The sequence below is a fragment of the Scardinius erythrophthalmus genome (assembly GCF_964197995.2).
Source record: "Scardinius erythrophthalmus genome assembly, chromosome: 13".
Classification (NCBI taxonomy): domain Eukaryota; kingdom Metazoa; phylum Chordata; class Actinopteri; order Cypriniformes; family Leuciscidae; genus Scardinius; species Scardinius erythrophthalmus.
The window spans coordinates 37,681,139-37,696,380 of record NC_138233.1 but is presented as its reverse complement, the minus strand read 5'-3'; the positions used below and the strand labels follow the sequence as shown (position 1 = coordinate 37,696,380).

At 34.9% G+C, this 15,242-nt stretch overlaps 1 protein-coding gene across 4 annotated transcripts; it reads right to left on the bottom strand.

The window, feature by feature from the left end:
* Positions 1–6,565: 6,565 nt before the first annotated feature.
* On the bottom strand, positions 6,566–14,935 carry LOC308701171 (caspase-8-like). 4 transcript variants are annotated; one of them, XM_081383305.1, is made up of 7 exons: positions 14,242–14,611; positions 9,506–9,559; positions 9,140–9,213; positions 8,325–8,671; positions 8,099–8,207; positions 7,405–7,858; positions 6,637–7,218 (listed from the first exon to the last, which is right to left on the bottom strand). In XM_081383305.1, exons 4-7 carry the CDS (start codon positions 8,646–8,648, stop codon positions 7,068–7,070), a joined length of 1,038 nt encoding a protein of 345 aa, XP_081239431.1. In that variant the 5' UTR covers positions 8,649–8,671; positions 9,140–9,213; positions 9,506–9,559; positions 14,242–14,611; the 3' UTR covers positions 6,637–7,067. The 4 variants fall into 4 exon arrangements, with proteins under 4 accessions (XP_081239430.1, XP_081239429.1, XP_081239431.1 ...); XM_081383304.1 differs by lacking the exon at positions 9,506–9,559 and having other exon boundaries at positions 6,566–7,218; positions 14,242–14,935; XM_081383303.1 differs by lacking the exons at positions 9,140–9,213; positions 9,506–9,559 and having other exon boundaries at positions 6,620–7,218; positions 14,242–14,852.
* Between the last annotated feature and the right edge of the window lie 307 nt (positions 14,936–15,242).

Here is a 15,242-nt window from a genome sequence, read left to right as displayed (position 1 = left end):
TGCTATGGTATTCCGCCATACAATATAGTTATCCATTTTACACGCTTAGAAAAGCGCAACGTTTTGTTTTGTGTCACCGTCCTAGGTCGAGTTACACTACGCGAGTAACTGTGTTTAAATAGGGAAAACGTGGAGGTGTTTGGTAGCTTCTCTGCTTGGCCCGTATTGAATGAACTGAGTGAACAAAGTTTCGCCGCGCGCCAGAGCGATTGAGTGCACGCACTGAGACGAGAGAGGTATGTATCAACTCATCTTAGTTAAGGGAATAACATAGTTTAATATGAAAAGACGGTGGAGTATTCCTTTAAATGGGGGTGCACACCGAGGAAGTTTGAGAACCACTGGCTTATAGATTTGGCTTTTTTGTGATTAAAAAAGCCATTTATTTGCAATGAAAATTTAGAAAATGTTTGAAAAGTGGAAATAAAGTGCTTTATTAAGAGAAGAGTGTTTATTAAAAATAAAGTATTTATTGGGTAGGCTTGGGGGTCGGTGTAGAAGGGCTTTTATTCTCACACCAATGTAGCATCCATTTAACAATTTTAATAAATATAATCATTTGCACTCTATGATAATTATTGGATCCTGTTAATCTACAAAAATACTAAGGTGCAACTATCTGCCAATATAGATAGCATCTAATTAGTATTTACACTTAGGCCTACTGCAAATTTGATAATTATATTTATTAAATGAAAATTATTTACACCTAATGTAAATAGCATTACGTAAAAATGCTGATATTGTCACTTAGTGAAAATAAAAATATATCTGTATTTTTCTTAGTGTAAATAGCATCTACAGGTGGTTATTTCGGATTTTGATATGGAAATCATGACAATTAGCTTACCTTAACAATAAATGGTTTTCCAGAAGTGGTGTAACAAGTGGGTTGGACAGGAGTGTGTGTTTGGATGAGGATAACAATAAGTGAAAGTTAAACGCATACTCGAAATGTGACCTCTTTAACCCATCCCAGTGACTGGTGAACACACACACCCGCAACAATTTTAATAAACAGTCGCAATACGCTGCCCGTGAGACTCGAACCGGTAACTCTTGGGATACAAGACCGACTCACTAACCACTAAGCCACTAACCACCTTGGCCATAGCAACAGCGGCAAAAAGAAAAAAACTAAAAAAAATCTGATTTTATAAATAACACAGTCCGGCGCCAGATCGCCTCTTTAACAAACGAACAATATGTAGCCTATGACATGCATAAAAACAATAGTAGGCAAAACACTGACTATAAATCAAGGAAACAACATAGTACATTGTGTCACCAATGAAGTTTAGAAAATATGCGTAATTTAACTTAATGTCTTCAATGGCACAGGCACTAGTGTGGAAGCCTCGTTTATTTGATGCTTGTTTCAAAGTCCTTGGTTCGAATCTGTATTTTATACCTTTTGGTATCACAAATCACATCGAAAAGGCATTTATTTTCAACAAAAATGAAGTAGAAATAAAGTGTCTAACGAGTGTTTAATAAAACACTTTATAGCCTAGCCTACTATTTGCATCCTGTTAATGTACACAATTACTGAGATGCAAACAGAATCTGCCTAAATATAGAATAGAATCTAATTATTTACACTTATTGCAAACTATCGAGACATTTACATGATGTAAATAGAATATATAGCTATTTGTTTTTAGTGTAAATCACAACTGTTGCTTTTTGCACTTAGTGCATAGTCACTGCCTAATTCAACTGGAAAATGTAGGCTATATTTGGTGTTAATGTATGCATTTTTAGTGGAGGTTTACCGTTCTGATGAAAATGTGATATATGACTGTGAAATTCTACTGGTTTTCTCTGTAAAACTAAATTTTTTTCAACTCTGACCAAAAAATATACAGGAATGTTTTTTTAAGGACGTGTCAGGATAACAATAGACAACAATTACTGTTATTTAAAGGAAAATGTCATTTTTTTGCAGTAACAAATTTAAATAGTTAAAAAACAGGGATAATGTACATTTGATGTCAAAGTTAGCATTTTTATGGAATTTCACAGTTCTGATCAAAATGTCATAATACTGTTAAATTCTACCGTTTTTTTCTGTAAAAATACATTTATTTTTTACAGTGTATTATAATTAACATAAACAAAAAAAATGAATCGCCTGTGTTAATGCACTAATCTTGACAGCACTAGTTATAATTGATCAGCTTTAATTAAAGCTACATGATTGAATAGTTTGGGTTAGATTGATTAAGCCAGTGCTATGGCCTTAAAAGTACCTTATTTGCATATATTTGTGTGAGTAGTGGCAGCATGCTTTGTCTATGGAATGATTTCTCCTCATTTGCTTTTCTGTTCTTTTATGCATTTATTCCAGTACGAACTCCTGAGGAGTCCGTTTTGCGATACCACAAAGTCCTCCGACTTGTCAAAAGTGGCTCAACAAAGACAGATGCCTATAACAGCGTGGGAGTGGACCGAAACACAATTGTGACCCAAGCACCAATTGCAGAGCTGGCTGCAGTTAGCCCTGACATGTTCAAGCTCCTGAGGGCTGGTTTCCAAAAAGGAGACAGTCTGCAAAAATTTGCGGACAAATGTTTGGCTCAGTGTATTTTAGAGCCAAATGCAGGTCTCATATGTGCTATGAAACAGGCCAATGACCTGTTAGACATTCTGAAAAAGTAGTTACTGAAAAGTAGTTAAGTACATTTTAAGCAGCATTGTTTCTTATGACTGCTTTTGTTCTAGTGGTACTAATCATCCCAGCCCTTTAGTACAGCTCAGCCCATGAGCTAGTTTTTTTTTTGTGTGTGTGTTTAGGCAGTTCAGTACAGTTGTCATAGAAAGGGGAGTATACAGTATATTATTTAATTTTATATTTTGTTTTAATGTTTTGTTTTAATGTAATGTGTTATGGAAATGTGTTTTTGTAAAGTGTTTAATAAACAGCTTTTATAAACTCAAGTGATGGTTATTAATGATAAATTAATCATTAGCTAATGGTTTGCAAATATATAATTATGTTGTGACTTTACTTGTTGAGGCACATTATTATTAACTAGTCATTTAGTAATTGTAGTAATTTACACATGAATTTGCACTAATAATGCAGTAATTAAGCATGTATTAATGCATATTAGTTTACCTGCATTGTCTGGAAGATGAAATACAAGGCTTTGGCTCATTGTGGTAATTAACATATTAATTAACACTATTAGTTAAAAAAATGAGTTATTAGGGAATTAATCCACAATGACATATTTAATTAATAACAATTCATGTATGCACTAATATATTATCCAGACATACTCTTAATTAGTTCCTAATGTGGTAATCATTAATGAATAGCTTAGATAATCATGAGTTACACATTAATTCAGTATTATCTGTGCATTAGTTAAGCATGAATTAATGCTTATTAGTATTGTAAAGTGTTACCGAAATGTCTAGGCGTTTTTTTTTTTAAAGGCCATTTGGAGACTCCAAATAGACACCTGGTAACCAAATGACATAAGGAGTCAACACTACATATGTATAGCAATTCAGAACTGCTCTACCCACCAAACCACACAAGAAAAAACTATTTCAGAACAACATTTGAACGTTCTTACTAAAAACTCTTATTTTGAACAATTTGAATACCGTAAAAGTGATTTTCAGTTAAAACATTGGAATTAATGCCAGATTCCAGTCATCTGTGTCAGGGAAGGCTATTTTAAGAAAAATGTAACAAAACAAAAGTGGATTTGTTTGAGTCAAACATTAGAGACATACAACTATTAGCAGCATCAATATTCCTTCACATTACAACTATAAACATATTCTTGCCATATACCTTATTGCTCTGATGCATCTTAATGGTCAGTGCCACCATTTTCTCTCAAGATGCACAACAGTAATGTTTTTATTCTAAGACACATTTATAAAAGTTTCTTAAATGTCCTAATCGAATTTAGGTTTAACCATGTCTTAATCTAAGCCGTCTGTGAAAACCAGGCCGTGGGACTATATTTACAATGTGAATTAATGTTAAGTACAAGTACTATAAATATATAAGAATGAAAGGCATCTCACCTGTTTATAATCCAATATATTGGATTATTTTCATATTTTGCACTTGTTTACAGTCATTTATTAATATTTTGTCTTGTGCAAAGTAATAGACTTTAAGCACATGCTAACATTACATTTTTACTGAAATGTAAAGAGTGAACTCAGTCTAAGCCCATCCATTGTCATGTAACTATCCTACCAAAGACACAGAGAAACTGATTACAAGATAAACACTTACAAAGAGTAACAATCACTTCAGCCTTTATTTCAAATTCATCTTATTTACAAATAGTACAAAGATCATCCGTTCAGTTTAACATTTCATATATCCCGAAAACACAATACAGTGATTATCTCTGATAATCTGCAAGTAAACTTGTGTTAACAGCAAACACTGATCATTTAAATCAGGAACAGATCTTAATTCCTCTAGATCTTCACACACACACCTTTCCTACAACGAAAGAAAGCACAGTCAAACACACACCACAACATTAATAGTAAGTTAAGAGAAGTGTAGCAGGCTTCTTTGTCAGATTTCTGTAGACCATCTCAACAAAAATCAGTGCCAACCCTGCAGATGCTCTTCCAAGAGTAAAGACACCACAGCAGAGGAGCGCGTCTGCCATGATGGTATCAGCTTGGATCATAACACTGAGGAGCGGATTAAAGGTTACCTGCACTAGGATGATCTCCATGACCTTTCAACTCAGTGTTCGTTCATCTCTTCCTGCAGAGAAGGGGAAAAGGCTGATATTCACAACCCGTTTTACTTTGTGCATTAAGGAAAGGGGCCACTGATAAATAGAAACTTCAATGAACAACATTTATTAAATCTATTTATTAAATAGAAATCTTTTGTAACATTATAAATATCTTCACTGTCACTTTTGCTCAATTTAATGCATGCTTGATGAATAATAGTATTAATTTCTGTAATCTTAAAGGAGACATATATCATGCTTTTAAATCCTTCCTTTTTACATATAAATCATACATTTGTAGTCTATATAAAGCTGAACTGCAATGCTTGGGTCTGAATTCCTCATTATTAAAGCTCCACAGGCCCCTTTTCTACCCCTTTTCTGATGTGCGTCTGAGAGCAACTCGTTTTGGTGCGGCCTCTTTAAATACAACTGAGACACTTCATACCCCGCCCCCTCTCCAGGTTGCAGAGGTGACACTCGGTTCAACTCCACCCCGTTCGGCCATTTTTTGTAGTTTGATAGCAGAGATACGATTATCTAGCGGCACAGAAACTTTTTATTCACACGTTATTAACAAAATGTCAACAACGGAAGACTTGTCCAGCCAGCCTTACATGTTCGAGCCAGAGTCGGAGCCGGAGCGAGATGAAAATGAAGACGATGAACCTGCAGAACAACGTCTTCATATGGATGTATCGCAATGGTGCGTTACTGTATTTACACATGAAACTTTGGTCTTCCGACCTTTTACCACTGTGTCGATTTATTTTGATTAATATGTGCGAGGGAGAGAGAGCAAGACAGTTTGGAGACGGTGAAGTCTTGTTTACATTTTCGCCTGGCTCTGAAGAGAGAGAGTGCGTGCGCACGACCGGGTCTCTCTCTCTCTGCTCGTTCTTTCAGTTAAACATGCGCCCTGTCACAAGCGCGGCAGTTCATCTACATTAGACGGTGTAATGAAGCGTGTGGGTTACTACATCCAACAACCAAACATTTTAACTTACCCTCTCGTAACTTCTGCATCTTTTAGCTTGGACTACAAAATTGCAGCGAGAAATAGAAATGGCGGATTGCTCGAAGTGTTGGGCTGGAAGTCAATGTCCTTATTTGGCAGTTCCGCTGCAAATACTGTGACGTAATAGTTCACAAAACGTCATAGATAACAGAAAAATCTGAACAGGTTGAAAAATATGACCAAAACAGAATATAAAGATATCAACGAAGCACCTGAAGAGAATAATTTCAACTTTTCTGTACTTCTAAACACTCCAAATATACAACAAAATGCATTCAAGGGCTAAAAAAGTGGATTTAGCATGACGTAATGAGTAATGATGCTGAACATTCAGCTTTGATCACAGAAATAAATTACACTTTACTATATATTCACATAGAAAACAGCCGTTTTAAATGTTAATAGCTACTATTTTTTACAATATTACTGTTTTTACTGAATCTTTGATTAAATAAATGGAGCCTTTAAGAGCAGAAGAGACGACTCTTAAAAAATTAAACAATTGTATTGTTTTCAAACTTTCGATAGGTACTGTATATTTTCAGCCTTATTTTGTGATATATATAGATATTGTATAAAATCCATGAGAACTTAATGCACAAGTGTTTGTAGTATGAAAAAATGTTATAGTTATTAGTGGTTATTGTTCAGCAGTGTATTTAGATTTATTATAGTATTAAAAACAAGAGATGAGATAAAAATAAAATCTGTCAATAAGACAAAGGTCAGATAAAAACTGGTATTACACCTGACAAATTCCCCTGGTTATTTCAGTACTTAAAAAAAAACGGTAAGACATAAGATAAGACATAATGGTTGTGTTATTTTAATATAACACAGACAATACTTATTTGAAATTGCCAATAAAAACAAATATATATTTTTAACATGGTATTTTATTTGTTTATTTAAAGATGTAATGGTAAAATTAAAGTCCGGACCATTATGACATTTTTACAGCTTTTTCACCCATATTTTGACATTTTATTTTCACAAATGTTATTTAAAAACATGAAGTAGACGCTTTACTTGCATATTTATGTTTATGAAATCACTCTAGTACATTTTAATTTGATGCGGACAGCACAGGACACCAACATGGTGATGTCTCCTCTTTGACCCATAAACATTTTGTAAAGGTGTAAAACATATCTGCACATAACAGTAATGAATCACTTTTTATTGAAAAGTTACTTTACTCTTTCATGTCTGTCTTTTTTAAAGTAAACGTGCTGTATTAATTCATTTTTTGAGATTCTCTTATAAATTATCCTATTAAAACATCCAGGAGAATGACATATCGAGCCATCTTGGCATCACATATGTAAGAGCATTGAGTGGTTCACTGGCTGCAGGATCAGCTTCTTCGTCAGCGCGACTTCATAGACAGGCATTTGTTTGAACCTCATCTTCTCACTGCTAACCTCATCATTCACATAAAGCAGGATTGTCAGGATGTCTGTGCCTCTGGAAACAAAAATAAATCAATAAAATAAATATTTTTTGATAGAACATATAGTTCTGACTTTGTGCATGTGATCGATTTCAGTACACTTTATTTTCCTTTATAATTCTTTTTCTTTTTTTTCTTTGTATACTGAAATTTTAATAATGAACAAAACTGCGGGATGCAAAACTGCTGTTCAAACTTACAGTGGACAATGTTTCTCCAGGTTTCTGCAAAGTGACTGAATAAACAGGGTGCCCACAGCTCGCTTTCTAAAAGAAATGTGACCAGCAGTGGTTGCCCTGGCAATAAGGAAATCTGTGTCCACCTCTATCTCTGACTCTCCATCTTTTGCAGCATCCAAACCAGAGTGATATGTTTTCGAACGACATGCCTGTAGAAAAAACAGTTTTGGTTTGCCGGCAAGGCTTTTGCAGTTAATGCCAGTGAAAGGCTTCCGTATTTCATCAACCGAAACAACGCCACCATCGGTTCCGTAGACTCCTTCTTTTAAGCCATGGGTGAGGACACAGCACACAAAGCAGTCTCCATCTACTGTCGTCCCCAAGTCCTTGAGCAGAATCTTCATTTCAGCAGCAGTTTTATTTCTGTGCACCACCACCTCAAACCCCAGCCAGCAGAAAACTTTGGCAAGATAGTCTGGGGTTGAAAAGATTATAATAAAAATACATCTATAAATATTATCATTTTATAATAATTAAAAATATAGTCTATAAATATTTAGAATTATTGAAGCAAATCTAATTATTGTCTCTCTCTAATTATTTACTAATAGTTTTCTTTACACAATAACAAAGTAAATAACTTAAAATATATAATGCTAACTACCCAAATACAACACAAAATATATAATCATCAAATTGTATTTAAAATACTAACTTTGGTCCTCATCTGATCCCATTCTTTCAGGCAATTCCCTCGTAAAATTTACATTATTGATGATTACGCAGATACCACGTGGAATTTTTGTCATTTCGTATTGAGAGACCTGAAATAAAAACACAAATATACTGAAAAAGCACATATACACACATCAGTGGAACAGAACATACTTTACTGCAGCATTTACAGCAACCTGAATATATGAATATCAAATATTCATCACCTTCTGCACAAGTGTCACCTCTTGCACTGGAGAATCAAAAATGGCATGATCCTTTAACGCTGGGAAAGTTTCCAATATACAATCCTTTCTTAAATAGTCAATGAACTGACGACAAGTTTCCTCCCCCTTTCCCATGAGTTTGTCAAGAAGGTTGATGATTCTCTTGTCTCTTTCAGGAATATCTGAGAGTTTCGTGTAGTCGTTTTGAGTAATAAGTTTAGCCTGCTGCACATGCTGCAAGATAATGTCATGCTCTACAGATAAAGTCTCCAAGAGGAAGACTTTATTTTCGCAAATCTTGTTAATGGATTCTTTTTTGGCCATAGTACAAAATCAACACAGATGAACTGGAGAGAAGAAGAACATAAATGTTAGTTTATGTCAGTAAGTAATTATAGGCAGAACATCTACAGTAAAAAAAAATGTTTAAGTTTATTTTAAAGCAAAGAATAATATACAAATTTAGTCAATAGCCAGAGCTGCCAACTCTCATGCATTCACCGTGAGACTCGCGCAATTGACACTTTTCACACGCTCTCACGCCACACATCCATTTTCTCACGCACAGAAAAATCGCGAAGCAAAGAGGACACTGAGACCGACAGACTAGACAGAGCAGGTTACTTATGATATAAAAAAAATCTCAACTCTCAGATTCTGTCAATTTAATTACGCAATTCAAACAATAAATACCGTTTTAGCGCATGTTTTTAGCCAATGTTACACGACAGATCCCTAGCGCACGTGAACCGATCATCTCTATAGTAAATAAACACTGAACAATGAACACTGTTGAAAGATACAGTACAACTTACCCAAATGTATATTCCTCATACATGATATCGATCAATCAGTGTTTTTCATCCGCAGAAAGGGGTCAATAAAACAGCTGGAGAACAATTATGTCACAGAACATTTACCTCAGGAAAGCCATTTAATGACTATTAATATATTAATGACTGTTAATATTAAATCAAATCACAAGAATTGAATTGAATTGCAGTGACATTGTGAAACCTGTGTCAAGCAATAATAAAAAAACGTAGTTTATCAGAAATTTTACCATGTCAACATTGTAACATGTTGTCACTAAACCGAATAAAATTCAGCTTAGTTACTAAAATGTTTTGACAATTCACAATACACTTATTGTGGTGCAAGATTTATTTATTTTTTTGTACCTTTTTTTACATTCAGCTTTGGGAAGGGAAGATATACAGGTCAAGATAAAGAGACTGAGAGAAGAAAGAGAGGAGATGGAGATGAGAGAGGAAGAGCAGGTATTGCAAACTGTGCCCAGAATGAATTCATACAAATTGGGCAACTCGTAAAATGTGTACAATTTAGCAAAGATTAAAATTAAATAAAAATGTGATGAAGGGGGCCTTTGAGACATCCGTGCCCAGGGCACATCATCGCCATAATCCATCCCTGAGTGGATGCGAAGCTTTTGAACACTTTTCCTGTGGCTTTTCCTTCCTTCCTTTGATTCATGAATGCATTTTACAACAACATTTTACCAGATTTAGTGGTAGACATATTCACTCTTATTTGTTCCCCCAGTTGTTTTTTTCCACTAAACGTTTAGATTTTATACAATTATTGTGCACTCATGGTTTTTCTAAACTTTTACTGCTGAATTGTACACTAATCTAGTTTATAATAGCATTTTTGTCATAGATTATGATCATATTTTTTTTTCATTTGTTGTTTTTTTATAATGAAGTTGTCTGTATATAGTAAAGTGTGTTTAACACGCAAAAGACTGATTATAAGGTCAACATAGAAATTCTACATTGATTTAAGAAGAAAACTGCACTGTATCAGATCGGTATCGGTCACTCAGAATTTTCGGGATTGGATCTGAAAAAATGGTATCGTTGCATCCCTACTTCAAAAGAAACAAAAACATTTATCTTTACCTCATCCAAGTAAATAAAAAGTAAATACATACATACATAAAAGTAATAGCCTAATATTAAACTGGAAGGAAAGAACAAAAATATCTATTACCCAATAGAGACATAGTTCAATAGAGACATTAAAACTTGAGAAAATGACTACCTCACTTAGAAACAAAATGACTTGCATGAAACATGAAATAATGCATACAATCAAAGGTGCGGATAAATTCGATGTTTAGTGACGGTTAAGACATTAAAGAATGTGAGTTTACAGTAAAGTGTATTTGTTTTTGTTGTTTTTAAGTAGATTTGTTTAGGCTATTTGTCATGTATCCTGCAATGTATGACTTTTTTTTTTTTGTACTTTGCTACAATGAAAAGACAAGCACGCGCAAGAAACCTTCACCTGTGTAATAGTCACGCAAGCACTGAATATTTGTGACACTGATTTACTGCGCTACAGTAAAGGCGGGCATACACTGTGCGATTTTCGTCCGATTTTGAGCCGAATTCTGACTCGCGTGACTCTTTTTCGGGTCGGGCTGATGTTCAGCTTTGTCGTGCGTCGTTTGTAGTGCAGTGTACAGGGAGAAACGAGAGGCGATTAACCTCTCCCCACCGGCAATCAGATGATCGGATGAATTTCTGGCGTGTTAGAAATTTTGGTTGCTCCTCATGACTATATCGCACAGTTGAAGCAGAGCTACGAACTGATTGCCCTGAACTCAACACTGTGCCTGCGCGAAAACAGAAGTTTAACCATTTCATCTGCAGCAACAACAAAAAAAGAAAAAAAAGAAAACAAAACTTTAAGTTCTGTAGTTCAAGCTAGCAACAAATTACTGTAGCTTACCTCCAGTTCGTGTTGCAAAATGGATTAATCAATACCCACGTGACTGCGCACCCATTACTCATCAGGTTAATTTGTCAATAAAACAATGTTATTTCCCAAGAGACTGGAAGTCAGCAGTAATAGCACCTATATTTAAGTAATTTGTAATCAGTTAGTAGAGTTTTAAAATCTTGGTTATTTTACACTACATCCTGCAGGTTGGATTTAGGGCACCTCATTCTACAGAGACAGCAAACTGTTACTTGGCTGAACAAATTAAATCCAATCGTGATAGAGGAGGTGTTGTTGGCGCTGTCTTCCTTGATTTTAAGAAATAAAAAATGTTATAAAAAAGTTTTCTATAGGTGTAAGAGCAAGCTTAGTGATCTTTAGGAGTATTAGGCATTGCCTTTGGCTGCTGCTAAACTCTTGATGCACACAATGATTATTTCCACATTTATCCTGTTGTGCTACAAGCTGGTCTCAAGCAAGTGTAACAACATTAAAACCATTATATACTCGCTATAAACAAATGTGAAAATTCTAAAGTCTAGTTGTCATTACATTATTATCAAAAATGATAAATTGTTGACATTTGACAGTTTTTTATGCGTTTAATATATAAATTAATTGATGATCTCCAAAGTCACCACCTCTTAAACAATGTGTGACTTGCTGTAAGGACAACTTTAGGGAGACCAGGGCATGCGTTAGAGGTGACTGTTCAGTTCAGTTTAAGAAAACTGTCTTTGGACAATCAGCTTTTTCATTTAGAGCAGCAGAATGATGGAATTCAGTGCCTGATCATATTATAAAGCGTACATCATATAGTATTTTTAAAACTGTATTTAAAATATGGCTTAAAGGCACAAATGTAACTTTTTTGCTTTAAAAATAGCAAAAATCACCATATCTATGTTATATATATTTTTTAGTTGTGTACTTACATTATTCCGACTTTCCAACAACTTTCAAACCAGGAGAAATTTGTAATTTAATTCGAGAAACGTCCCGTTTCTTATTTCCGTTTTGTCGCCGCCAATGGCGTCATATCCGCATTGTCCCTTGTTTCCGCTCGTACTACCATGGCAACCAGAGCTATGAACCAGAGCCCTCTGATAGTAACCAAAGCGACTGACGCGGACAACTTTGTAGTTCGCAATGCCACGTCCGAGACTTCGACCGCTCCTACATGTACTTTATTAAACAGGTGAGCACATTTACATAAAACTAATCAATGTTATATAGTTCAACAATGATAAAATGTTATAATATGATCTGTATGTTATTCTAATGTTGATCTAGCGCACTGCTAGTCTCATACAGACAAACTAACACATACATTTCAACACATTTAAATGCAGTTTAGTGTGATAGTGTAATGTTAGACCAAGTGAAACAGCGCTGCGTTACCTCACAAGTTTAATTTGTCTAATAAACTGACCTGTGAGTTGTAATTCTGCACGTGTAGTTCGGTAGAATGAAATGTCCATATTCCTTTTATATCCGCGGGACTCGCGTTGCGTGTGGAGCTGATAGCTGTCTCTTAGCAATCCCGAACTGCTTCATATCACAGTCATGATAAAAGCATCGATGTATTCACTCCATAAACATTATTAGATCGGTCGGCTTGACGTTGACGACAAGATCCATAATTCTTAGCAAATATTGCGTCATCAATCTACGCCTTTGTTATTGTAAATAGGTTAGCGACCCCTAGTGGCAAAAAATGCCATATTGTACGTTTAAGAAAAATAAATCATGTGATCATTAATTTTTTTTTTTATGTTATATTGTGATGTGATATTATTATTTTCTTTTCTTTTTTTGGATTGTAATGGAGTGCTGTAATTTGATGCAACAACATCTTAACAGCTTTCTAGCTAACTCTGGCACAACATTTGTTGTGCATGGCCCCTGTTAAAGAAATTAAATAAACTAAACTAAACTTTTCTTTGTGTTTTAAAGATGTTTCCTTTGGATTGTTTGATTGCTCAAAAGAGAATATAGGGATATATTACATAATTAATTTGTGTTTCCTACTGGCTTAATTTCACATATATAAACAATAATTTACTGGCTCTAAACATCTCTTTTCTCTATTCAGTGATCTGACAAGTATGTGCAAACTATCCAAAGCTCTGTTAATCCCAAAGCAGTGAAAACTATCTCTTTATTCATCCTTTTTGTCCTCTTACGCCTGTATCTGTTTCTGTTTCGTTTTGTCTTCTTTGTTTTATTGTTTCCATGTTTATTTGTAATGTATTAAAAATAAGTAACAGGCCACCAGGTAATCCACAGGGCTTGTTCACACAAGTTAAAGCATTCAGGTGAGTCGTTGTTCTGCCCTTTGGGTATTGTAGTAAAGTATATGCAGGCTGAATCAGTTGTAAGAGTCAAAGCACATAGTGAAGATTTTCCAGCTGCAATAATCCAAAAAAGTTTTAATAATCCAAATAAAAAAAAAAAAAGTTATGTTTTGATTTCTCCTTAGCAAGAACTGCCTGTAAATTGTTTATATATTTTCTGTTTTACAGTATTTCTAATAATAGATTTGTGCCGATTTCATTTTGATTTTAAACCATATACGAGTATAAATCTTTGATTTCAATTCGTGAACTGATTGTTTACTGAGACATTATATTTAATTGTAATTAATCTTTGTTAGTATTTATACGAGAGACAGTTTCACCTTAGTGTATTTTTTGTGCTTGTTTTCAGTTTCACTCCTTTGTTCATGTCTTCATGCTCAACAAGAGTTTCTATTAAACTGAGCTAAGAAGCTATATTCTGACTCTCATGTTTTTCATGACGGGAGTTTGGCTGGCTGTCTAATTTTGGTTAAGAACACACCAATTGGAGGACAGTAGGCTATAGTCGTAAAATTACCATGCTTTAAATAGATTCATCCATAGTTCGAATAACAATAACATTTTTGATAATACTTTAAGATAAATTCGATCAGTTTACGATTCTCTGACGATTCAGATAAAAGAAACGCGATTAATAGTTTATCTCCTATTTTGCTTCGTTTTTCTTTTGCTGTGGTAAAACTGTAAATTAAATCTATTGAAAAAACATAGACTACAAATCGCAAACAACTATATATTTAAGAAGTAACAATAACATAGACGCTTGAAGATATGTGTTAGGTTACATTAGTTGCATGTAAAACACCCACCTTGTTGAGGAAGTAGCCTACTCGTCAAGTAGTGTTGGGCGCTTTCGAAACACACTGCTTCGTGAATCATTTATTTTGAACAGTGACGTGGAGAGCTTATCAACAGGCGTGTGTGACTTTGGCTGCAGAGTATGCAGGGCTGCATTCCAGTCCTGTGCTGCGTTCCAGTCCACTTTTAGACACGCACTTGCGAACTTCCCTAAGCACTTCCCCTCGGGGGAATCCCTGCCGCCCTTTTGAAGTGCGTTCCACTTCGTGAAGTGGACGAGGGAAGTTTATATGGACAGACCCTCGTTCCCTCGATTTTGACCGAGGGAGCGAGTCTGCTTCAAATGTACACTTCAGGCACCTATATGTCCCACAATGCAGTACGATTGTGACGTCACCACATATCTCGTCTAATCACCACCACACAGACAACTCTATGATATATTAATTATAATGTTTTAAATTTAAAACAACCCAAACACACCTATAAACATTTGGATGCTGCATTAAACAAATTCTTAAAGGGAAAAAAATGTAAATAATAAATCAACTCCACAGCTGATTCCAAGTGATCAAGGGCTTAGGACGTTCCAGTTCAGCCCATTGCAGTTTCCGCCAGTAGTGGGCACTCGCAATGACGTACATCCGAGTGAACGAGACGAAGGGAAGTTAGCAAGTGAAGGGCATGTCCTTCACTCACTAATATAACTTCCCTCATCTCGTTCACTCGGATGTTCTCATTGCTTACGATGCACGAGTGCCCACTACTGGCGGAAACTGCGGCTAAGCCCTTGATCACTTGGAATCATCTACAGAGTAGATTTATTATATACATTTTTTTTCCCCTTTAAGAATTTGTTTAATGCAGCATCCAAATGTATATAGGTGTGTTTGGGTTGCTTTAAATTTAAAAAAATACATAATTAATATATCATAGAGTTGTTTGTTGTGTTTTTTTTGTGTGTTTTTGTTTTTAATTGCAAAAAAAAGGTACAAATCACAGATGACTAAAC